General features: G+C 35.9%; 6 protein-coding genes and 1 pseudogene across 6 annotated transcripts; all 7 read right to left on the bottom strand.

Moving 5' to 3' along the window:
• Nucleotides 1-4,338: 4,338 nt before the first annotated feature.
• Nucleotides 4,339-5,364, bottom strand: LOC128679014 (uncharacterized oxidoreductase SERP2049-like). Its single transcript, XM_053760949.1, has one exon. The coding sequence runs from the start codon at nucleotides 5,355-5,357 to the stop codon at nucleotides 4,515-4,517; it is 843 nt and encodes a 280-aa protein (XP_053616924.1). The 5' UTR covers nucleotides 5,358-5,364; the 3' UTR covers nucleotides 4,339-4,514.
• A 1,542-nt stretch (nucleotides 5,365-6,906) lies between these two features.
• Nucleotides 6,907-8,208, bottom strand: LOC128679015 (uncharacterized oxidoreductase TM_0325-like). Its single transcript, XM_053760950.2, has one exon. The coding sequence runs from the start codon at nucleotides 8,036-8,038 to the stop codon at nucleotides 7,202-7,204; it is 837 nt and encodes a 278-aa protein (XP_053616925.1). The 5' UTR covers nucleotides 8,039-8,208; the 3' UTR covers nucleotides 6,907-7,201.
• A 1,379-nt stretch (nucleotides 8,209-9,587) lies between these two features.
• On the bottom strand, nucleotides 9,588-10,709 carry LOC128679016 (uncharacterized oxidoreductase TM_0325-like). Its single transcript, XM_053760951.2, has one exon. It carries the CDS (start codon nucleotides 10,663-10,665, stop codon nucleotides 9,883-9,885), a length of 783 nt encoding a protein of 260 aa, XP_053616926.1. The 5' UTR covers nucleotides 10,666-10,709; the 3' UTR covers nucleotides 9,588-9,882.
• Nucleotides 10,710-13,780: 3,071 nt separating this feature from the next.
• Nucleotides 13,781-16,922, bottom strand: LOC128679018 (3-oxoacyl-[acyl-carrier-protein] reductase FabG-like). The gene has a single exon (XM_053760953.2). The coding sequence runs from the start codon at nucleotides 16,864-16,866 to the stop codon at nucleotides 16,114-16,116; it is 753 nt and encodes a 250-aa protein (XP_053616928.1). The 5' UTR covers nucleotides 16,867-16,922; the 3' UTR covers nucleotides 13,781-16,113.
• LOC128679021 (3-oxoacyl-[acyl-carrier-protein] reductase FabG-like) lies at nucleotides 14,094-14,923 on the bottom strand (annotated as a pseudogene).
• Nucleotides 16,923-18,474: 1,552 nt separating the features above from the next.
• Nucleotides 18,475-19,507, bottom strand: LOC128679017 (3-oxoacyl-[acyl-carrier-protein] reductase FabG-like). The gene has a single exon (XM_064436637.1). It carries the CDS (start codon nucleotides 19,373-19,375, stop codon nucleotides 18,620-18,622), a length of 756 nt encoding a protein of 251 aa, XP_064292707.1. The 5' UTR covers nucleotides 19,376-19,507; the 3' UTR covers nucleotides 18,475-18,619.
• Nucleotides 19,508-23,725: 4,218 nt separating this feature from the next.
• On the bottom strand, nucleotides 23,726-24,751 carry LOC128679019 (glucose 1-dehydrogenase-like). Its single transcript, XM_053760954.2, has one exon. The coding sequence runs from the start codon at nucleotides 24,653-24,655 to the stop codon at nucleotides 23,909-23,911; it is 747 nt and encodes a 248-aa protein (XP_053616929.1). The 5' UTR covers nucleotides 24,656-24,751; the 3' UTR covers nucleotides 23,726-23,908.
• Nucleotides 24,752-25,631: the final 880 nt, after the last annotated feature.

The following is a 25,631-nucleotide window of genomic DNA, read 5'->3' as shown; positions in this document are numbered from 1 at the left end:
GAGTTACATATAATCATTCCTGTACCTTTCAAGTATAGATTATCAGTAAAGGCCTTCATGAAAAAGCTTTCATGGTTGAGAAAATCGCTGGAATGTGATGAACCCACGGAAGGTAATGAAATACGTACGGAAGGTAATGATTGAATTTGGAAGGTAATGAAATAAAATTAAATATGACGGGAGTGATTACACTCCTCATTCACACACTACAAAATCATTAGATTTTGTATGGAAAGTAATGAACAATCAGAAGATTAACTCTTTCACGTAACTATAACTTATACATATGATTTTTTAAATAATTTTTAATCGTACTCTAAATCGTACTCACTGTCCTGATATTCAACATCAGTGTTTACTTCGTCTGAAGAAGTACTTGACATCTGCTTCTTCTTAGACTTTGCCGTTTTAGTTTTGTCTTTCTTACTTTTTTTATTTATTTCCTTTTCTTGCTTTGTTTTTTCTCGTAATAACTGTTTTTCTTTTCTTTCTTTTGCACGTTTTTCTTTTTCTGCTATTTTTTGTTTCTTTTCTTTTTCTTTTTTTTCTACGTAACGAATATATGGGTCACTTGTTATAGCGGACGGCAATCGTTCTTTTACTCGGCGTTTTTTAGTATCGAGTTCCGGCCAAAACAAGGCTCTTTTAAAAGGTGACGGAACAATACCAATCGGTGTAGTGGAAGATGTAGACGGTTTGGATGTAAAATTTGTTTTTGCTGGTGTACATAGAACTATAGCTGTGGCTGCAACTACATTGGATCCATCTTTAATAGGCAGCACATCATTTTCATGTTGATGACACGTTGAAGCTTGTTCATAAGTCGATGAATGCACATCATTTTTACCAATTAGCGCCACTGTTGTATTTTGTGTGGGTGTAACCAAATTGGACCCATCCTTTGTAAGGAACACATCATCATCATGTTGATGCAGCGTCAAAGCTTGTTCACAGGGCGTTGAAACCACATCATTCTCATCAATTAGTTCCACAGTTTGAAACATTGAAGATGTAAGTGATTTAGTTGTAGTCGCAATTTCATCGACACCAATGTCAGTTGATGGTACACTTTTTGTCAAAGTGGATTTTGGTTGGCCAGCTGCATATTCATTGGTTTGGGGTGAGGCTTGACGGCGACACATTGAAGCTTCCGTAGTTTGGGGTAAATCCCTTGATAAAATTGATGCAGTTAAATCGGGTTCCGCATTTGCACGGGATTTTTCTACTTGGCACATATTATCAATATCAGGCGAAATATTAGTCGTTTCAGTAAGGTATCCTTTAGTTTTGGCCCAAATGATGTACAGATTTTGGTCTTCATCAGGCACTAGATTTTCAACCTCATTTCTGGACATGAAATATAGTTTATTGAAAAAAGTCAGTTTATCTGATGAAAAGACTTCTCGAATCTCTCTTTCTAAATATTGTATAAACTTCGTCTTTTCTAATATTTCTTCAGTCTGATGTTGTTTATTATCTGCTCTCGCTATGCGATTCCCAGAAGCAATTTTAGACATATCCACATATTCCGTCCCAAATGGATGAAGACCACTTTTACGAAAACCATTTTTTATGGTTTCAGGGCTAATATTTTTTAAAGCTTTTTGTAAATTTGGTGCAAAATCTTCCTTTTTCAAGCGTGCGTCTGGGTTTTCTGCCTTCCATTCCATGATAATTTGAGTGGCCGAAAAACCGCTACGTCCATCGGTTGGATCAAATGAGTAGAATTGGGAAAAAGTGCGATCAGTCCATGCAGTAGTTTTTCAGTTTATTGCGAACAGAGAGGCAGACAGAAAGAAAGAAGCAGCGGGGAATTATTATTTACTAAGTATGCCAGTATTATTGAACTTACTTTAAATTAAATCTGTGCATTTTGTAACCTACCTAAGTACTCATTATAATGAGTATGACATACTTACACAAGTTATAATTGGATATAATCAAAATAATAGAAAAACAACAATTAAGAAAGAGACATAGGTACATATTAATTTTATATTTAAAAAAAAAACATTACCCTCCAAAGTGATTCATTCCCCTCTGTTAAAAAAATGGAAGGGAATGGAAGGGAATGACACGGAAAGGAATGAAGTTTGAGCAGATTTCCTGAATTTACTCACGAATTAATAAAGGCTAGATCTTCATAATTAATTGATAACTAGGGCCTACAGTATGCTAATACCTAAAGTCAAAATTATTTTATTACGTCATACACTTCCGTTCAAAAACTATGGAAGGTAATGTTTACTTACTCGTGACAAACGCTGTTTTCAGAAATAAGATCGTAAAAATATTTTGTTCGGGCAACGCGCATCCTCTCCTGACCTCTTGTATCGATGGACTGAGATGCGCGGGAGGCGTATTTTTTTTGGCAACAAATAGATAGCGTTGTACGTGCATAAAAATTTATGTTACATTTTTGTGGAAGGGAATGAAGTTTTTGGGTTGACAAAACTTTGAAGACAATTCTTTCTATGTTAAACACTTATAAAAAATACTGAATTGCAGGTTTATAATAGTCAGTGAATAAATTAGTATATAAGAATAAAAATTATGTACTTTTCCCCCAGGAAAGTCAACAAAAGTGTGTCACAACGTTCTGAGTGACTATTTGGATACGGAGAGGAATGAAAAAATGCATTGTTTTGTTCTAGACTTTATTTTGTTATGAGGTTTAAACCTGATATAGATGATGGATATTTAAGATTAAAGTACGTCCTACATTATTCAATAAAAAAAATATGGCTGACTACAATATTCATAACGACTTTTAACCTGGAATGGCGATTAGGACGAAACGGAAGAATCACTCCTAAACAATCTAATCTCTTACTGAAAATGCAGGCTTCCTGTTTTATTCACAACGAAGTTATTGGGGTTCGAAATTGGCCTGAATTGTTTCGAGAAAAGGATGGTACGGCCGTGCTTACTGGGGCACTGCCGTGCCCCGAGATAAACACTTTAATGACAGTCCGCGGCGGAGTTAAAAACGCTCGTGAAATTAACCCTTTTATAATTTTACCATGGAATTAGTAGGTACCTACTCCGTTGTACGAAGTTCGTATTAATCCATGGATTTTACAATACTACTATTAATTTTTCAATTTATTTATATGTTTACTAACAAAAATTTTGTATGAGTCTTGATGCTCGAAATAAAGAATATTATTATTTAAAAAAAGATTCGAGGAAATAACTTTCTTGATTAATAATATTATTTACTTTAGTATGTATAAGTTTTCTAACTTAATAATTGATTTATTTTCAACGATACTATCCTGTCAGTATGTGTGTACTTATGTGTTAATAGCCCTCAGTAAATTGGATGAGAAAATGTGGAAAATCGAATTCCCAATAATATCACACTTGCAAAATATACCTACCTATACCTACTTATTTTCAATGTTATTTTAAAAATTAATTGTTTTTATCTTAAAATAATATTGTTCACTTTATCCACATCACATTTATCCACTTAGTTCTTAAGTGGTTTTGGTTACATATATTTATAAGACCTATCATTGGTTAATAAACATCTCTCAAGAAAAGGCCGCGGTGAAGTTTGTTGCGCCGCTTCTTCTTCACCTGCGCTTTGGAAATCGGCGGTAGACTTAGTTTAAGTTATTTTTCGACATAAGTGATGTAAGTATTTAGTAATATATGTAAGTATTTAGTATCATGTAGTTTATAAGTATTTATCATTCCAAATTGAATAAAGAAAATTGAGTTTGCGCCATAATAACCAACCATATTGCCTATTGTTTCCTACAGGTAGATAGATGAATTGTATGAACATGATTTAATATTGTGCAATACAATTGAAATGAGTCGTCATGTGTTATTTTTAAATCTGTGGTTGGAACTACCGACTTGGACTTTGCCGACCTTTTGCACAAAAAAAAACTGCTCCTTAATATCATTATGAAAACTGGGCAAGAACATTTCACCGGAACGGCAAAGATGTACAGAGTAGTAAGTCAGGTAGGTACCATAGATAAAATAAATGTTGGATTGGTTCGATTTGGCATGAATGTCAAGATGGCGGGATTAATTCAAATTTCCCCTTTGGAAATAAATGAAAACAGTGACTCTAACAGTGAAAATTAAATCAAAATCATTTTGCCCGCGGCTTCGTCTGCATTAATTTCCAGGAATATTTATTTTGGAAATCTTTGCAAAGAGCAAATATGAAATGATATTGCTCTTCGTTCCCGGTATTTGTTCTTGTTCATTTTAAAATAAACATTCAATTTAATAATAAATTTTATGAAATAGAATAATTATTGACAAAAATCAATGATTAATCCTTTCACGGACCCTAAAAAAAAAACAAACGGAGACAAAAAAGGAAATTTTATTTTATTTAATTACTTAAACTTTGAACAAGTTTTTTAGAAAGATAAAACATTCACTTTACGCTGAAAAAATATAGAACTGGTAAAAGATGCTTTTTAAGTCGCGTGAAAATCAATAAAATAAAATACATCAACACATCATTAGGATTAAAAATTGTGTTACAAAGATTTACTTAAGTTTGATGTTTTGGTACCCAAGAGAGCACCATTGTCGCAAACGAAGTCTGACCCAGTGATACCTTTGGCCTTCTCGCTGGCTAAATATAGAATGAGCTCAGCGGTCTCCTCCGGTTCAGAAACTCTCTCCAATATCATTACCTTCGCGATGTCGTCCCATGTTATGTTGCCAGCACCGATGTCAGAGTTTTCTAAAATGTCCGTCCTTACAGGTCCAGGACTAACTGAGTTTACTCTGACTCCTTTTGGAGCCAATTCCAAAGCTGCTCCTCTTGTGAAATGATCCAACGCAGCTTTGCTAACCATATAAGCCATGTGATTTATCATGGACGATTTCTTTCCCTCAATACTTGAAACGTTAACTATGCAGCCTTTAGATTCGATCAGGTAAGGTGCAGCGAGGGTTGTCAGTTTGATAACGGCTCGCATGTTCGTTTGCATGGTTTGGTCATACGCTTGCAGTAGATTGCCATTGAGTATGCTTCCGTGGACAACTATCCCTGCGTTGTTAACAAGGATGTCCAGTTTGCCAAATGTGTCGATGGTTTGTTTAAATATCTTCTCAACATCGCTGTCTTTACTGATGTCTGCGACCACCGCTAGGGAAGCGGTGCCTCCTTTGTTGCATTTTTCAACAACATTTTTCAGTTTATCTTGGTTCCTGCCCACCAGCACTACCCTGGCTCCACTGTGGCTGAAGAGCACAGCAGTAGCAGCTCCGATGCCCGAGCTAGCGCCGGTCACGATCACTACTTTGTCGGAGAAACTCATTGCACGACCGGTTGCTACGTCTACAGATTTGGTACTGCGCACATTTGTTGTCATTAGTATAAATATATATATAGGCAGTTAAGGTGTCTACTTTATCTTTCAATCGGTCCACGATAGGGTCATTATAATGATAATGGTAGCGTCAGTATAATTTTGATTCGATATATTCAGGTTGAGTTCAAGTATACATTTAAAGAACTAACTGATTTTGAAGAGTGATATTTGCGCCGTTTAGAATTCTCGGCGCTCTCGGCAGTCAAACTGGCTCTCGAAACTGATCCCCTGACATGAGAGGGAGCAAATATAACGGATTTAGCGTCCCATACAAGCGCCCTCCCACGTTCCCAGGGGATCAACAATACCTTCTAGGGATAATCAATACTTTTGCAATCATCACGAACTACAATACCAGAAGACACGTTGATGGAGGAGAGAAAAACGCGTTGGAGTAAATATTTTTAACAATAAAATTATGTAATTACATAACGTCAATTTTGTTTGCAGACCTTACTACCTAATTAGATATATATTATGATGTGAATCAGATATTGTTAGTGGGTTAAAACCCATTTTAATCTACCCGGACGAAAATGGATTTGGGTTATAACCCGATTGTAACAAGGAGAATCTAGGGCTTCGACGTTTTATAGCTAAGGAGGAAACTCAAAATGTTCTCACAGGATAGAGATAGAACATTATATAGAAAATTTTATACATTCAAAATATAATTATTGGCATTATTAAGTTTCCACCCGGTTAGGCACTGGGTGGCTTGAGGAGGTTGAAACGGGTGACAACTGGGTTTTAATCCGGACGATTACCCATCACTGATGTCTAGTGACGTACTCACAAGCGCACCTAGTACTTAAAGATAAACCTCATACGATAACAATAATAACATGATATGCTAAAAGCAAATGTTTTATCCGTACCGGACTACGGGTAATAAGTATCTAAATATTTTCATAGTTCTTAAGCAATAATAACCAATTTCAGTAGTTGTGTAACAACATAGTAAAATATTGTTTAGGTTCGGATATTTCAAAAATTACACTGAGGTACTGACACAACATTAGGCACATAGGATTTATGCTTGTCATAATAAGTTTTAATCACTATACATAGTACAAAATGTAGTCGCTTCTCGCTGTCTGTTTGTCGCTTTATTATTAGATACTTAAATCTTTACTACTACCTACGTAATAGATTTTTATGAGGGGTTTTAAAATATATATTTACGTGTGGTTATAATCGTAGACTTAACAATAAAATACCACCAGTAATATTAGTAAATGGAATATACTTAGTTACTGATATAGATAACGAAAATATAGTTTTGGAATTTTTTGTCTGTCTGTCTATCTGTCTGCGCATCACACGAAATCTACTGGACCGATTTGCTTGAAATTTGGTATGTAGGTACCTTATATACCGGGTTAACATCTTAGATACAATTCATCCAGGTAAATGATCAGGTTCCCGTAGAATAATTGAAAAACTAATTATGAATCAAAAATGCCTCAGAATCCCGGGTTAACATCTTATCTTATAGACATTTCATCTCGGAAAATGAGGAGGGTCCTGTAGGAAAATTAAAATAACAAACCACGGAGACGATTTACTTTAAAATTTTGTAGAAAGGTGTAAACAGAATATAAACAAATTGTTTTTATCGATTAAAGTCTGATATAGAAATAATTAGAATTTTCAATTTAATTTTGTTATATTTTAGTTTTGAACATAAAGATAATAGATGGCGCCACCAAGACTTTTAAAACGTGCTATGTTTCGCGGTAGGACTTCTGGTCCCGAAAGAAGCGGCAAACCCAAGTCATGTTGGCTTGTTGTAGGATATATGTGTGCCAATATTCTTATAACTAAAGTTTATGAAAACAAAATTATCTAACATAGTTTAAGGGTTCCTTGCTACCCAAGAGAGCACCATTGTCGCAAACGAAGTCTGATCCAGTGATACCTTTGGCCTTCTCGCTGGCTAAATATAGAATGAGCTCAGCGATCTCCTCTGACTCAGAAATTCTGTCCAGTAACATTGTCTTTGCGATGTCGTCCCATTTAACTATATTATTCAGGCCACTATTTTCCAAAATATTCGTTCTCACAGGTCCAGGACTAATTGAGTTTACTCTGACCCCATTAGGTGCTAATTCCAAAGCGGCTCCTCTCGTGAAATGGTCTAAAGCGGCCTTGCTGACCATGTAGGATAGGTGGTGTGTCATCAACGACCTCTTTCCTTCAGTACTTGATACGTTTACGATGCAGCCTTTCGATTCGATCAGATAGGGTGCAGCAAGGGTTGTCAGTTTGATAACAGCTCGCATGTTCGTTTGCATGGTTTGGTCATACGCTTGCAGTAGATTGCCATTGAGTATGCTTCCGTGGACAACTATCCCTGCGTTGTTAACAAGGATGTCCAGTTTGCCAAATGTGTCGATGGTTTGTTTAAATATCTTCTCAACATCGCTGTCTTTACTGATGTCTGCGACCACCGCTAGGGAAGCGGTGCCTCCTTTGTTGCATTTTTCAACAACATTTTTCAGTTTATCTTGGTTCCTGCCCACCAGCACTACCCTGGCTCCACTGTGGCTGAAGAGCACAGCAGTAGCAGCTCCGATGCCCGAGCTAGCGCCGGTCACGATCACTACTTTGTCGGAGAAACTCATTGCACGACCGGTTGCTACGTCTACAGATTTGGTACTGCGCACATTTGTTGTCATTAGTATAAATATATATATAGGCAGTTAAGGTGTCTACTTTATCTTTCAATCGGTCCACGATAGGGTCATTATAATGATAATGGTAGCGTCAGTATAATTTTGATTCGATATATTCAGGTTGAGTTCAAGTATACATTTAAAGAACTAACTGATTTTGAAGAGTGATATTTGCGCCGTTTAGAATTCTCGGCGCTCTCGGCAGTCAAACTGGCTCTCGAAACTGATCCCCTGACATGAGAGGGAGCAAATATAACGGATTTAGCGTCCCATACAAGCGCCCTCCCACGTTCCCAGGGGATCAACAATACCTTCTAGGGATAATCAATACTTTTGCAATCATCACGAACTACAATACCAGAAGACACGTTGATGGAGGAGAGAAAAACGCGTTGGAGTAAATATTTTTAACAATAAAATTATGTAATTACATAACGTCAATTTTGTTTGCAGACCTTACTACCTAATTAGATATATATTATGATGTGAATCAGATATTGTTAGTGGGTTAAAACCCATTTTAATCTACCCGGACGAAAATGGATTTGGGTTATAACCCGATTGTAACAAGGAGAATCTAGGGCTTCGACGTTTTATAGCTAAGGAGGAAACTCAAAATGTTCTCACAGGATAGAGATAGAACATTATATAGAAAATTTTATACATTCAAAATATAATTATTGGCATTATTAAGTTTCCACCCGGTTAGGCACTGGGTGGCTTGAGGAGGTTGAAACGGGTGACAACTGGGTTTTAATCCGGACGATTACCCATCACTGATGTCTAGTGACGTACTCACAAGCGCACCTAGTACTTAAAGATAAACCTCATACGATAACAATAATAACATGATATGCTAAAAGCAAATGTTTTATCCGTACCGGACTACGGGTAATAAGTATCTAAATATTTTCATAGTTCTTAAGCAATAATAACCAATTTCAGTAGTTGTGTAACAACATAGTAAAATATTGTTTAGGTTCGGATATTTCAAAAATTACACTGAGGTACTGACACAACATTAGGCACATAGGATTTATGCTTGTCATAATAAGTTTTAATCACTATACATAGTACAAAATGTAGTCGCTTCTCGCTGTCTGTTTGTCGCTTTATTATTAGATACTTAAATCTTTACTACTACCTACGTAATAGATTTTTATGAGGGGTTTTAAAATATATATTTACGTGTGGTTATAATCGTAGACTTAACAATAAAATACCACCAGTAATATTAGTAAATGGAATATACTTAGTTACTGATATAGATAACGAAAATATAGTTTTGGAATTTTTTGTCTGTCTGTCTATCTGTCTGCGCATCACACGAAATCTACTGGACCGATTTGCTTGAAATTTGGTATGTAGGTACCTTATATACCGGGTTAACATCTTAGATACAATTCATCCAGGTAAATGATCAGGTTCCCGTAGAATAATTGAAAAACTAATTATGAATCAAAAATGCCTCAGAATCCCGGGTTAACATCTTATCTTATAGACATTTCATCTCGGAAAATGAGGAGGGTCCTGTAGGAAAATTAAAATAACAAACCACGGAGACGATTTACTTTAAAATTTTGTAGAAAGGTGTAAACAGAATATAAACAAATTGTTTTTATCGATTAAAGTCTGATATAGAAATAATTAGAATTTTCAATTTAATTTTGTTATATTTTAGTTTTGAACATAAAGATAATAGATGGCGCCACCAAGACTTTTAAAACGTGCTATGTTTCGCGGTAGGACTTCTGGTCCCGAAAGAAGCGGCAAACCCAAGTCATGTTGGCTTGTTGTAGGATATATGTGTGCCAATATTCTTATAACTAAAGTTTATGAAAACAAAATTATCTAACATAGTTTAAGGGTTCCTTGCTACCCAAGAGAGCACCATTGTCGCAAACGAAGTCTGATCCAGTGATACCTTTGGCCTTCTCGCTGGCTAAATATAGAATGAGCTCAGCGATCTCCTCTGACTCAGAAATTCTGTCCAGTAACATTGTCTTTGCGATGTCGTCCCATTTAACTATATTATTCAGGCCACTATTTTCCAAAATATTCGTTCTCACAGGTCCAGGACTAATTGAGTTTACTCTGACCCCATTAGGTGCTAATTCCAAAGCGGCTCCTCTCGTGAAATGGTCTAAAGCGGCCTTGCTGACCATGTAGGATAGGTGGTGTGTCATCAACGACCTCTTTCCTTCAGTACTTGATACGTTTACGATGCAGCCTTTCGATTCGATCAGATAGGGTGCAGCAAGGGTTGTCAGTTTGATAACAGCTCGCATGTTCGTTTGCATGGTTTGGTCATACGCTTGCAGTAGATTGCCATTGAGTATGCTTCCGTGGACAACTATCCCTGCGTTGTTAACAAGGATGTCCAGTTTGCCAAATGTGTCGATGGTTTGTTTAAATATCTTCTCAACATCGCTGTCTTTACTGATGTCTGCGACCACCGCTAGGGAAGCGGTGCCTCCTTTGTTGCATTTTTCAACAACATTTTTCAGTTTATCTTGGTTCCTGCCCACCAGCACTACCCTGGCTCCACTGTGGCTGAAGAGCACAGCAGTAGCAGCTCCGATGCCCGAGCTAGCGCCGGTCACGATCACTACTTTGTCGGAGAAACTCATTGCACGACCGGTTGTTACAAATTTGACTAGTCATTCGTTGTGTTTAACATTATAATATGGCAGTTGAAGTAGTGTAAGTACTTTACAATTTTTTTTCGATCAATGGGCAAGGCCAGCATGATCATAAAGATAGCGTCAGCATAATATTGGTTGGGAATATTCAGGTACCTATCCCTCTGATATTATAAATATGAAATTTTGGAAAGACACCATATACTTAATGATCTACGCATACAAATTCAAATAATTTAAGTCATGACGCAACACGTCGTGTCTGAGACGCATTCGGTGTATCGCTACCTTAAAAGCCCGGGACTAACTGAATTTAAGATAAGTCAAAACACCATTTCGTGCTAATTCCCAAAGTGTCTCTCTCATAAAATGGTCCAAAGCAGCTTTGCTAATAATGTATGATAGGTGGTTTGTCACGAATGATAACAATCCTTCAGTAGATTCGATCAGATAGCAGGTGCAGCAAGGGTTGTTAGTTTGGTGACAGTTCGCAAAGTTTGCATGGATGCATCGTCGTAATCTTGAAGTACCTAGATTAGTTGTAGTGTTCTTTTAAACTTCAGCGCTTTGAACACATAACTACATGAATTATATTAACTTTAATAGCAAACCTTTGTTGCTGACGTTTCAACGACCGACGTCGTCTTATTATTCACCGTAGTCGCAGACAAATAAAAAAAACGAACCTTTTCTATTTCTGAATAATGTATGTAGTTAAAGGTTAGTTGTTTCCTTTTGCTCCTTTATGGCCGTCGAGAACACGATCTCTGCTTTCTTGGAGCATATTTTTGCACGACCGGCTTCTACATATTTGCCTATTTATTCGTTAAACAATAATACAAGTATAGGCAGTTGTAGTAATTGGGTGTGGACTTTTATGAACTTGTCTTTCAATTTGTCTTCTACAAGGCTAGAATAATGATAGAAAGATAAAATTAGCGTTTATTTAGGTATGTCGTACCTAATGGGTGATTCGGGTTATACTTATTAACCCATTATCACCCAATTAAATGGGGTGAAAACTCTAAAATTGCCACTTACTAGTAAAACGCTAAAATTATGTCTCATGGCTTTGCATCAACTAGAACGATTTAATTTCCAAAAAAATTTATGAGGAAAACTGAAATATTAAAATATGCAAATAATAATAAATATATACAAAAAATTTACCGCATTCTTACCATATAAAATCACGATTATACATTATCATGAACAAGATCCGTTTTGTAATTAAAATAAAATGTTTTTCCCTATCCCTAACTGAATAGGTAAGACCTTTTATCTATGGTAAGTACCTACATAAGTACTGTAACTACACTGCACATCTTGGCAAATAAATTAATTATGAAATTACAAGATAAAAGGTTAATACTATATTTATTAAGTTTTGATATGATAAAAACAATTAGGTACCTACATCTTAGAAATAGTTACATTGAAAGCTTGTAACGCTTTCAATGTAACTATTTCTCGGGTGGAATCTTAATGATACTAAATTTTGAAACAGATATCTTCAACCGATTGAGCTGAAATTTTCTACATACAAGTTTAGTTTAGATGGCAATGTATTATTATGGTAAGCATGACCTTGATGGTGCAACCAGGAACGGCTCCAAACGTGGGAACTCCTAAACGGTTTACTACACGGCCATGATTTTTTGTCACACATTGATTGAAATAAGATCTCCCTGACAATAATCATTTAGCTTGTGTGAAAAATTACATTTTTGTAAAAGACTTTTTTATTTTATTTTACTAGACCTTATTGCGATGCAGGCCTTACAATAAACGAATGTCATTGATCTACAAATAATAGACAAGTGTCTATAAAGATCCACGTCTTTACAAATGTCATTCATTTTGTTTGAAAAACACATTAGTTCACCGTACTTCTAGTTAACAGTGTTGAGTTCAAGGAAATTTGCAAAATAAATAGATATACTTATTTAAAATCAGAACTATTATGGCGCATCGTACAAAGTTTAGTTTTTTTTATAGCAAAACCGTCCACTGCCAACTAAACAAAGATTGTTTCGTCTAAACCCAATTGTTGGGTCAGTTTTTCCTACATGTCAGTCCACCAAAAACTATGCCAGCTCATATACGTAACATAGCCAAGCTAAGTCCAGCTAACTTAACTAAGTTAAACTAAACAACTGTTTAAGCTAATCCGTTACTACGTGAGCTAAACTAAGCGCAGGGGCGCTCCCGCCCCTCACTCCCTTGGCTTACGCTTCTGGTGCAACGTTCTAGGCAATCTAGATTTAGGTGACATTCATCATCCGCAAAATATCTTATCCGCAGATGAATTTTCACTCTTTTCAAATTGTTAGGTGTTAAATGTTTCTTCCGAAATGACACCATTTTCAAATATTTAGCCGGCGATTCCAGCATAAACTGATCATCCCATACTGTTAGCACAGCTGTTAGCGTATTTTTTGGGCGGACGTGTTACTTCACAATTTATGTAGCCGCTGGTGAAAGTACCCAAAGCTTGAGCAACTATTTATATAAAAACCAGATGTTGCCCGGGTCTTTACTGGGAATTTTGAGATAAAATATAACCTATAGCAAGCTTGGATAATGCACCTTGCTAATGGTGAAATAATTTTTGAAATCGGTTCTATAGTTTCGGAGATTGCCCGCCTCAAACATATAAACTCACAAACGCTTACCTCTTTATAATAATAGTATAGATTAAAGAAAAAAATATCATTTTCTTTTCGTTTTCGTATCTATATGCATATCACATTTACCATTTGTTTAAAACTAAATGTTATTTAAGACTAGCTCTTGCCCGCGGCTTCGCCTACGTTTATTTGTCTGCGAAAGCGGAACAGACGATTTTCATACAAATTAACAGTATACAATCTACTTACTAAGGTTCAATTGTGTAGTCCTAATAGTTTCGGAATAAAGTGGCTGTGACATACGGACGGACAGACATGACGAATTTGTTTCGTGTGGACGCAATGACGCGCAACGAGTTTCATGGTAGCCCCCCAGATACGAGTTACAAAACAATACGTCCAATTAAACACGTAATGAAACATAGCAGCGTATCGATCCGCTACGCTGCTGTGTTCAGAAAAAAAAAAGAAAATAAAACAAACTTGTTTTATTAATTCATTATGTATAAAAATAAAGACAACAAAGCTTAGGCGGTGATTTCTTACGTACTACTTATATTTAAGTAACTTTTTCTTAATTTCACAATTTTGATTTGCGATTTACTACTAGTTGCGACTTTCGGGGATATTAGTCTCATCTACGATTTATTTGGCCATAGACACCCAGACAAATGTAACTAAAAAAAAATCATAGTAAGTAAATAAACTAAACTTCAGATTCAAACAATACAAAATTAAAATATCATGCAAATATACAATTAAAAGTTAAACGCAGTATGGTGTTTCTTAAGCGCCATATTTCACAAGCGTTCCATTATCGTGTGTAAAAACTGAGCCAGTAATGCCTTTAGCTTTATCATTAGCAATGAACAGAATGTGTTCTGCAATCTCTCCAGGATCTGACATCCTGTCCAAAGCAGTCATAGCCGTCCAGTCTTCAATATCAATGTCCAATCCAGAATTCTTAATGATTCCAGTCCTCACAGGGCCAGGGCGCACAGCATTCACCCTAACACCAAACGGTCCGAACTCCAACGCTGCTCGTCTAGTAAAATGTTCTATCCCGACTTTAGATATATCGTATGCGTATGACGTGCTGATCGCCTTCGCTTTGATACTCGATATGTTCACTATATTCCCTTTAGTCATCATCAGATGTGGTGCAGCCAAAGTTGTCAGTTGGACTACAGCTCGAAGATTTACATTCAAAACGTCGTCGTATGTCTTTAAGAGAGACCCGTCAATGATTGTCCCATCTCGGTAGATTCCCGCGCAGTTGACAAGAACGTCTAGCTTTCCAAATGTATGTATAGTTTCTTCTATTACACGTTTAGTGTCATCGTCTTTAGCCACATTAGCGATGATCATTATGGAATGACCATGCATTGGATCACCATTATTCGTTCCATTTTGTTTGGCATTTTCTTGCGTAGTGTGTCCGTTAACGTCACTACCGTTCCTGTAGCTGTTGCAGCATTGTAAGACACGACACAAAGCATCTCCGTCCAAGTCGACAGCAACCACATTGGCCCCTTCTTAGCAAATAGTTTCGATGTAGCGGCCCCTATACCGGACGCTGCTCCTGTCACTATCACTACTTTATTTTCAAATCTCATTGTTGTTCTCGTTTTCGATAATCTGATTTTTAACACCGGCTGAACGAGAATTACTCCAGTGTTAGTAGTCTATTTAAAAAAAAAAACAATTTGAAATGAAAATAAATACAAGTTACCGCAATGCTTTCCTGCTTTGATATGAACGGCACACGACTGCATGATACTGAAGCTAAAATCTAATGTGTGTCGCAATACAACCTTCGTATGGCGGTGCACCTTGTTAAACCTGATTTCTTTGTGAGTTCACCGCCAATTAATGACCTGAATTATTAGTATTTTCATTCAAAAATGTATATACTTACATGGAAATACATTTTCAGTGGCATTTTTGATACAATATAAGTATAAAGTAAGTATTTCAATTATTTTTTACAAAATAATTTCTGTAATATGTTTTACTCTCTCTTGATCTCTCTGTTTCATCTGAGCGTTTTCCCGGTTGTATCCCAGCCGTTGCGCGTCTACTTCACGTGGACATCGACAACTCTATTGGTCACTATGTTGTGAGATTATATATACACAATTTTTAAAGATATCAAAATTACCATGTGTTTACATACTTCCAGGTTCAATTTATTATTATTAAATCATAGTATTTTTTATGAGTAACCAATATTTATAAAAGTAATAACTTAAAGTTAAACAAGTAAATGTAGTATTTTGTATGGCAAAATTAAACCAACTTCAATTGTTTTCGTTAATTAAATATTGTATTTTTGAAATTCTACTGTATTACATAATAATTGTAAAAATGAACAGAATTATTTATTTACATGAGTTTTGACGTCAATAAATGATGTATATCATCCTAAATTGAATAAAGAAATTTGAATTTAAGCGGTAAGTAATAGGTATATTATATATCCTATTAATTGTAGTTCTCGGGATAAAAAGTACCCTATACTACATATAGGTATAGGGTGCTTTGTACTTGTTATCTCGATATTATAGCAGGGGTCAAGCCCCGAGATGCAGCTTATGTATAAATAAAACGCATTATCTTAGGGTTAATATAATATGAAAAAAATATATTAAATGACGTTCGTCGTGGGCTTGATTCCTTGTTGCGTGTTCAATTTCCTCATACATCGAAATCGGATAAAAAGAGTTTTAAGGAGAGAGAAAGAAACACTCAAAATTGATTTTTATGCACCTTTTTAGAAAGACATTTAAGCATTTCTTTTCCATTTTTATTTCATTAAAAGCATACCATTATCGGCCACATAATTCGACCCAGTAATACCTTTAGCCTTTTCACTGGCAAGGTACACGATCAAATCTGCTATCTCTTCAGGATCAGAGATTCTGTTCAACGCAGTGACTACGCCAACCTTTTCGAAGCCCTGCGTGATGCCTGCATTGTCGAGTATGTCCGTGTAGACAGGCCCAGGACTGACGATGTTGACTCGAACGCCATGAGGAGCTAGCTCCAACGCCGTTGCTTTTGAGAAATGAGTCAATGCCGCTTTCGATGAACAATATATACCCATTTCTGCATTGTTAATTGTTATCCCAGAAATACTCGACACATTAACAATATTACCTTTAGTCTTGAGCAAATAAGGAGCAGCCAGCGCAGTCAGTTGGACTACCGCGCGAACATTCACGTTCATGATTTCATCGTAAATTTCTGTCACTTTCCCATCAAGGATCTTACCAATTCTCACAATACCTGCGTTATTGACTAATACATCCAGTCTGTTGTACTTGTTGATCGTATCTTTGATGATTCTTCTAAGGTCATCATCTTTAGCAACATCAGCCTTGATGATTAAAGGTTTGTTTCCAACTTTGGCGCAGTCCTGTTGAACCTTGAGCAGTTTAGCTTCGTTTCTAGCTACGATGATAACATTGGCGCCTTCTTTGGTGAAGAGGACAGCAGTTGCGGCTCCAATGCCGGAGCTAGCGCCGGTCACCAACACGATTTTATCCTTGAAACTCATGATCACACCGCGGCGACAGTAACAGTGGCCGGTCGGAGCACAAGTGGTAATTAAACGATAAGAACAAACGTGATACCGCACGTCACATGGTACACTATGCGGCACAGAATGAGGATTGTGATTGTACTAATTATATTATTTCTGACACGGACACTTTGATTCCTGTAATAATATTTATCACATCAAGCGAATTTTCCATAAGTTGATTTTTGAACAATTATTTCAAAATGATTAATAGATAGGTATTTTTCATCATCGTCTTTAGCTTTAGTACTGTTTTCAGGGATTAAATGATGAAGAAAGGTGTTGTACCAAGATAAAATAAAAGAGCTGTAAAAAAAATGGTTGCATTTCTTTTATTTCATCTATAATACCCTTCTTACTTAATATATTTTTGCCTTCAAGTGTATAATGTACTTTATTGATAAAGTCCTAATGATAACGATGAATTATGGTACTTAATAGAAATGAGTACTTATAAAAAGTTGTGTATGTGTGATTTATTAATTAATGAAAGGTTATATTTTTGTCTACGGTATAATGTCTAAAAGTATAGAGCAAATTTAATGAGACAGGCGTATGACATATTAAAATAAGTACAAACAAAAAGAAATATAAAAACAAAACACACTTAGGGAGGCGTGCTAGCGTTGCGCCCCGGGCTTCGCTCCATGGGAATTTCGGCATAAAAATTACCCTATATGATATTCCAGGTCATATTCTCCCCATGTGCCAAATTTAATAACAATCCATCAAGTAGATTTTGCGTGAAAGAGTAACAAACAAACATACATACACACATCCTCACAAACATTTGCATTTATAATAATAGTAGGAATTAGGTTTTAAATGGGTAAAGAAGCTTCTTTGATTGATCATAACATTTATTGTGTAGAAAATTACAAGAAAGTATTTATTATCAATTAATAACAGTAAAATATAAATAAATACTAACATAAATATACGGGTATTGATTAAAAAAGACCAAAATGTATGTGTTAGCTATTTGCCCTCCGGAACGATCGGGTTTTAATATCACGTATCACGAAATCTTGCACCTATCATTAAATCCGCCAAAATACCGTTATATTCACCTATCCAAAATCGTAAACCGTCATCATTATAAACCGTCCATAAGATCTCGCCTCAGTCTTCTCATTGTTCAGAACCATAAATTAACAGCATTGCAGGGAACTTTTAAATACGCCGCAACCAAAATCTAGAATAGTCTAGCTCCACGTCTTCTCTGTACTGTACCTATTACATTACAACGGCAAATTAAAGATTTTTAATCACCACGGCTCTCAATTATATTGTAATTTATTTATTATTAATATGTTTTATATTAATTTCTAACATGGTACTTTTTGTATTCGTGTACGTATTTATATATCTATCTCTTATTGCTATCTAAAGTTATGTCACAAAATTTTATGTCGGATGTTTGTTTTTAATTTTATTATCTTTTCGCTTTGTTCACAAGCCACCATTCCTCCTATCCTGATGGTGCCAGCTGAACATCAGCGCTATGTCTTTTGCCACAGCAGCAAGCTGGTCGGCTTTTTGACAAAAACCTATAAGCCTAATTATTTGTTTTAAGTGCTATCCTGCTAGTATATGCATTTTTTATCGAATAATATATATTTGCATAATAATAATATGTATATGCATTTTTTATCTCAGATTTCTAATTATACTTCCTGTAACTAAAAATCTATTAATATAATTTTATGTAATAGGGAAGTTAATAAACTTATTTAACAAGTAATTTGCCGTTATCAGATAAATAGTTCGACCCAGTTATACCCCTTGCCTTGCCACTAGCGAGGAAAAAGATCACATCGGCTATCTCCTCCGGATCAGAGATCCTGTTATTCAAAGCAGTGACTTCTTTAAAATCATCAAATCCACCTGCAAGGCCAGCATTTTGTAGAATGTTGGTATAAACCGGGCCTGGACTGACGACATTTACTCGAACTCCATGAGGTGCAAGCTCCAAGGCAGCTGCTCTTGAGAAATGAATTAAAGCTGCTTTTGATGTACAATATGCTCCCAATTCAATTTTATTGATAGTTAATCCAGAAATGCTGGCAACATTTACAATATTACCTTTAGTTTTCACTAAATACGGGGCTGCCAACGTAGTCAGTTGGACTACAGCACGCACGTTTATACTCATGATTTCGTCGTATATCTCCGTCAGTTTTCCATCAAGAATGCTTCCAAATCGGATAACCCCAGCATTGTTAACCAATACATCTAATTTATTATACTTGGCGATTGTTTCGTTTATAATATTCTTGACGTCCTCGTCATTAGCCACGTTGGCTTTGATGGCCAAAGGTTTATTTCCTACTTTGGTGCAATTCTGTTCGACTTTGCGTAAATTTTCTTCGTTTTTGTCTACGATGACGACTTCAGCACCTTCCTTGCAGAAGAGGATGGCAGTGGCAGCCCCAATCCCGGAGCCGGCGCCGGTCACCAAAACCACTTTACCCTTGAAACTCATTTTTACACTGAATTAGGTAATCGAACGAAGGGTAATCAACATTTACACAGATAAAATTTAAGTGATAAACAATGAAGATGATAAGAAACAAAATATAATCTCTTAAGAGACATTTTTTAGATTTCCTTTATCAATACATATAATAAAATTGAAGAAAGGCCAAATTTGTACATTGGATATTTTTTTTTAATTCTTCATGGAATGTACTTAGTTACTAAAATAGATGACGAAAATATAGTTTTGGAAATTTTTGTCTGTCTGTGTGTCTGTCTGAACGCGCATCACTCGAAATGTACTGGACCGATTTGCTTGACATTTGGTATGTAGGTACCTTATATACCGGGTTAACATCTTAGATACATTTCATCCCGGTAATTGGTCAGGTTCCCGTAGGATAATTGAATAACTAATTATGAATCAAAAATTCCTCGGAATCCCGGGTTAACATCTTATAGACATTTCATCCCGGAAAATAAGGGGGATCCTGTAGGAAAATTAAAATAACAATCCACGGAGCCGATTTACTTTAATTTTTTGTAGAAAGGTGTAAACAGAATATAAACAAATTGTTTTTATCGAAGTCTGATGTAGATATAATGGGCGCAGTATGTATCAATATATCAGTATAAAACTCTTGACTGACTGACTGTCTGACTGACTGACAGACAACGTACATCCGAAACTGCTGGGCGGGAAGTTGAAATTAGGTGAGTGTAGGTGAACACTAAGAGAGGATTTTTGGAAATTCTACTCCGAAGGGGGTGAAAGGGGTGAAAAACTGTAAATATGAAAGTTCTACACCGTTGAAGTTAGTGACTTAAAAATTTGGATTTTGGTTGTTTACAACAAAGTAATGAATACGTGCTTCAGATTTTTCTGAAAATTAACCCTCAACCCCTTTATAAGGGGGGTGAAAGATTCTGTGGGACTTAATACAATTTTCAAGTTAAAAAGCTGAAAATTGGTAGACTTACTTTTTGTAGTAAATAACAGTAATAGTAAATACAAAAAATGTTTAATTTACGCTTGTGGTTAATAAAAAACCGGGACGTAAAACGTCATGGAATATGGGACGGCACGCGTTGCAGAAAGCGGGAGTGGGAGTAGGATCGAGAAATGGGAAGGAGACACGTAGTGGGAAACAGGACGGGAGACATTACAAAAAACATGATGGCACAATACGGTACGGGATATCTACTTTACATTACATAACAGGAAGCGAGATTGGACAAGTTTACGGGACGAGACACGCAGCGGGAAATAGAAAACTGAACTAAAGATGAGAAAAAATGAAAGTAATTTGAATCATATATGTTTCACAGTCTTACAGAGTACGCGATAAAAAATTACTGAGATTTTGCTATGAAATTCACGCGTAGCTGCGGGCAAAAGCTAGTTATAATTATAAACTTGACTACTAAGGTACTAAAATATTGGTACAAGGAGTCATAAAAGTTATTTTCAGGATTTCATTTTTCAAATACATTAACATAGTATTAGTTATGTCACTCATATGTATTGTTTTGGTGCAACAAAGACTTATTCTTATTATAGTATCATTACTTAAATCTTTACTTTAACAGAATCAGTAAAATGTTGAACAGAGAAGTTAACTAAAAATGTTACTTGTTTTGTTACTTAATATTGAACGGTGACCTTGTTCGGTCATTGACTCTAGTACGTTTGATGCCACATGATGCCACCCAGGGTCACATACGCATATCATATTATAGTAGTATTATGGCTTGAAAGAGATACACGCTTGAATATATACACTGTTAAATTCAGTGTTTTAACAGCTAGCCATTATCAGAAACTAAATTTAATCAAGTAATTCCTTTAGCTTATTCGTTTGACAAATACAAAACTAATTCTGCTTTTTCTTCGAGTTCCGACATTTTCCTCGTTTCAGGGCCACCTTTACCACATAGGATAGCCTTCGTTTTTCTAAATATCAGTATTTACTAAACCAGGTCTTATTACGTTGACTCTGACACCCGCAGAAGCAAATAAAACAGCTCCTTTAGTAAAATGAATCAATGCTGCTTTTGACATAGCATAATCTAAAAACGCCAGAGGTGCTGTATGAGAGCCCCCGACAGCAGTAATTTTCACAACACTGCCTTTACTATCAATTAAATATGACACCACTAATGATGTCATATGAACTGCTGCCCGGACATTGGTTATTAGTGATCTCTAACAACCAATAACAGCTAACATTTCCTCTTAAAAACCAGCAACTCCAGCCTTACAAGAACATCCAGACTTCCGTATTCATTGATTGTAGTTTTTATGATTCGTTACGCGTCTTCATCTTTTGATACATCTGCTGTGATAACCAAGGAATTGGGTCCGAATTTAGCACAATCATCATCAACTTTGTTAAGCTTGGCTTCGTTTCTGCCTACTAGTGCAACACTTGCGCCCTCTTTGGCAAATAAGCGAGCTGTGGCTGCGCCGTCGATGGGCTGCGCTTATGCCGTAGTTACCAACACAACCTTATCAGAAAATCTTATTCTGACTTACGAACGCGGGTGTTTTCGATTAATACCGCTAATATACTGTTCTTTAGACAATTTTTTAAAATAAATACTGCCATGTTATATGAACTGCTGCCCGGACATTGGTTATTAGTGATCTCGTCACTGACAACCAATGTCTCCTCATTAATAACCAAATTTTTAATGTAGCAAGTTAATCTTGTAAAAATCGAAATTTATTGAAGCAATAGTAGAACTATATACTTAATATCAATTAGTAAAACTATGTGTAATGTAGATTATATAATTTTTAAAGAGATAAAGTTATGTATAATTATTAATTTGTTATCGGACCATTCGGAACACGTGATGATCGCCTCGTATTAAATAATGTTAGGCAATATTTATCAATACATAAAATAAAACAGTAGAAAAAAAATCTGTACATTAAATAAGTTTACATAAAAACAAAATTAGGCGATAGAGACATAGTAACAGAGTAAGAATTTGAAAACAAAATCTGTCTGTTTGTCTGTACGTCTGTATATCTGTATGTCTATTCAGACATATATAACAGACATACGTCTGTTTGTACACGCTAATCTTCGGAACTACTGGACGGATTTGAATGAAACTTTTTTTTTGTTATATAGCTATTAAGCCTGGGCAACATATAGGGTATAAATGATTTTGAAAACTGGAACACCTGATAGAGAACAATGATGGTACAGTACAGCTAAACTATAGGAAATATAGAAATGACGCCCTAACAAAAGTTGTTCAGTCTGATGAGCAGATCTTCGATTTTTCCTACCTCGACAGAAAATGTCGAGGTATGAAAATCGAAGATCTAGAACACCTGAAGAAGAGTCATAATGGTCGAGCTAAACTATAGGAAATATAGTTTTTCAGTCTGATAGGCACCTTCTGTATGTATATGTATCCCTACGCTTTGTCTGTACAATCAAATTTCTTTAATAATTTTGACTCATTACCAAAAACTGTTCGACCACACAACGAAGTCGCGGGCATTGTGGGACGCGGTGTACATATAAATATGGTCATAACACGCTCTGTGGACTGTACACCACTGGCCCGCTACAATCTAAAGCCCGCGCTGTATGGATATTTCGGGATTCCATATTAACTTCCTTCAAGGTTTCTTTACGCATTTTTTTTTTCTCTCTTTGAGAATTAAATATGTAATTTCGAAAATTCATCTTTCTCAAAGAGACTAGACGTCAGGCTGACGGCCGGTGGTAAAACCATTGGCAGATCTTCATTGGTTTATACTTTAAGCGGAACCAGACTGTCACAGCCGAAAGAAAATTATAATGTTTAAAAATAAAGAATGTAATTTCTAACGCGCCATTGTAGGTAGGTATATGAGGTTTCACCATTCATATGACATTGTCGGCAAGGTGGTTTGGGCTTGACGTCGAGTCAAGGGCCCAAGTTCATTGAACTCTGGTGTAAACATAAGCAACGCACTACACAGGTTTTACCACGGTGTGGTAACTACATTCTTATGTAGTACTGCCACAATATTATAAAGAATTGGCACTGAAAACGTTTATCGATCTCTTTATATTATCTTATCATATTTATATGATTTCGAAGTTGGCCGTATAGACTTTATCCTTAAGTAAAGTTTATTATGTTATCAAAGTGATGTACCTATATCATTATATGATTAATAAAATATTTGAACTATTAACTAAAGACTTTTATTTAGTTAAATTTGTTCTACGGTAGGTATCATTTCATTTTACAAGTTTTTGGTGTTCAGTCGTTGCGTGGAAGAAAACAGAGAGCATAAATGTTGGTGTAACTGATGTTAAAAATAACACTATTTAAAACAAAATCATAAAGCAAAATCATTTAATGGATAAATTAAAGATTTAATGATAAATAACAATAAAAAATTAATTACATTTTTGGATGAGCACTTATTTATCATTCACATGTCTAGTTGGTTTGTGACATAATCACGTGAGAGTGAATTATAAAAAGTATATAACGGTATTCTAAATTAATAAATGACATTGATTTACAAAAGACCTCCATTGTCACATACGAAATCCGAACCAGTGATTCCTCTGGCCTTATCGCTAGCTAAATACACGATCAAATTGGCGATTTCATCAGGGTCCGAAGCCCTTTTAAGGGCCATGATGTCTCCCAGACTGTCTGCCGTCACAGGCATTGCACAATTGTCGAAAAAGTCCGTCTTAACTGGTCCTGGACTAACCGAATTCACTCTGACTCCTGAAGCAGATAATTCCAACGCTGCCCCACGTGTAAAGTGGTCCAAAGCCGCTTTGCTCACATTATACGCCATATACGCTGGTGATCTCACTTTCTTCCCAGCTATGCTTGATATATTCACGATGTTTCCCTTAGTTTTGATAAGATAAGGAGTAGCTAAAACTGTCAGTTGTATAACTGATCGCACGTTAACTTTCATGATAGCATCGTACGCTTCTAACACTTTGCCGTCTGTGATAGTGCCTGTAACAGATATACCCGCGTTATTAACTAGCACATCCAGTTTCTTGAACTTTTCAATAGTTTCCTTAATGATCCTTTCAATATTTTCATCTTTGTTCAATTCTGCGACAATAACAAGCGGCGTCTTTCCGATTTTTGAGCAGTCTTCGGCAACTTTCTTCAATTTGTTTTGATTTCTTCCGACAATAGCGACATTTGCGCCTTCTTTCGCGAAGAAAATGGCTGTAGTGGCTCCGATGCCGGAGCTCCCGCCGGTGATAAGGACGACTTTGTTTGCGAAACTCATTCTCGTGTGCCTCGTCCGACGCTAGACGAATACTGAAACCAGCGGAAGCCTAACAGATGTGGGTTATATACGTTTATATAACTCACATCTGTTACGCTTCATAGATAATGAATAAACCGTTGCTTATTCGTTATCTAATCTTGAAAAACGAATAGTCATGTTGTGATTGTGACTGAAAATGATCTTCAATTTTCAATGTCTACTTCAATCTGTACTCATCCACTCACAACACCTAAACAAGTATGTAAGTGGGTACTTTTAAATAAAATTATATTGCTCGAACTATGTATTTTACTCGGTTGTTACACACAAATTGATCGCACCTAAATTCAAATGTATGTTATTACATCGTGTGCCCGTGGCACACAATCAGAAATAACAATACATATTTTGGACTCACTGTTCCAAAATTTCTGATAAGATTATTATATATAGGTAAGTACATTTTTTTACAAAAAAAAAACCTAGTTGCTTTTCTTAAATATTATTGGATTTAAAAAATGAAGACAAAAGATGCCTGTGAAGGTCTAGTTTCTGAATAAATGATTTGATTTTGATATTGTTTTTTGAAAATTCTATTGCGACTATTTCGACGCCCTCGGTGGCGCTGTGGTAAAGTAAACCTCTGAACCGAGAGGTCTCGGGTTCGATCCCCGGTCGGGTCATGATGGAAAATGATCTTTTTCTGATTGGCCCGGGTCTTGGATGTTTATCTATACATATATATATTTGTTATAAAATATAGTCCGTATCTCATAACACAAGTTTCGAACTTGTTTTGGGGCTAGCTCAATCTGTGTGATTTGTCCTAATATATTTATTTATATTAGTTTTGCCCCTGGTATTGTTTTCTAATGCGGGCAGATATAAGTGTACCTAGGTACAGTTTTTGGTGAATATGTTACATGAACTTTAGAAATATTATATTTGTATTATGTCAAATACTTATCTTGGTAATTTGTGAGGTGGGTATGTA

Source organism: Plodia interpunctella, chromosome 21, assembly GCF_027563975.2.
Source record: "Plodia interpunctella isolate USDA-ARS_2022_Savannah chromosome 21, ilPloInte3.2, whole genome shotgun sequence".
Lineage (NCBI taxonomy): Eukaryota > Metazoa > Arthropoda > Insecta > Lepidoptera > Pyralidae > Plodia > Plodia interpunctella.
The sequence above is the reverse complement of the archived record's forward strand: the minus strand, read 5'-3'. Positions and strand labels throughout refer to the sequence as shown.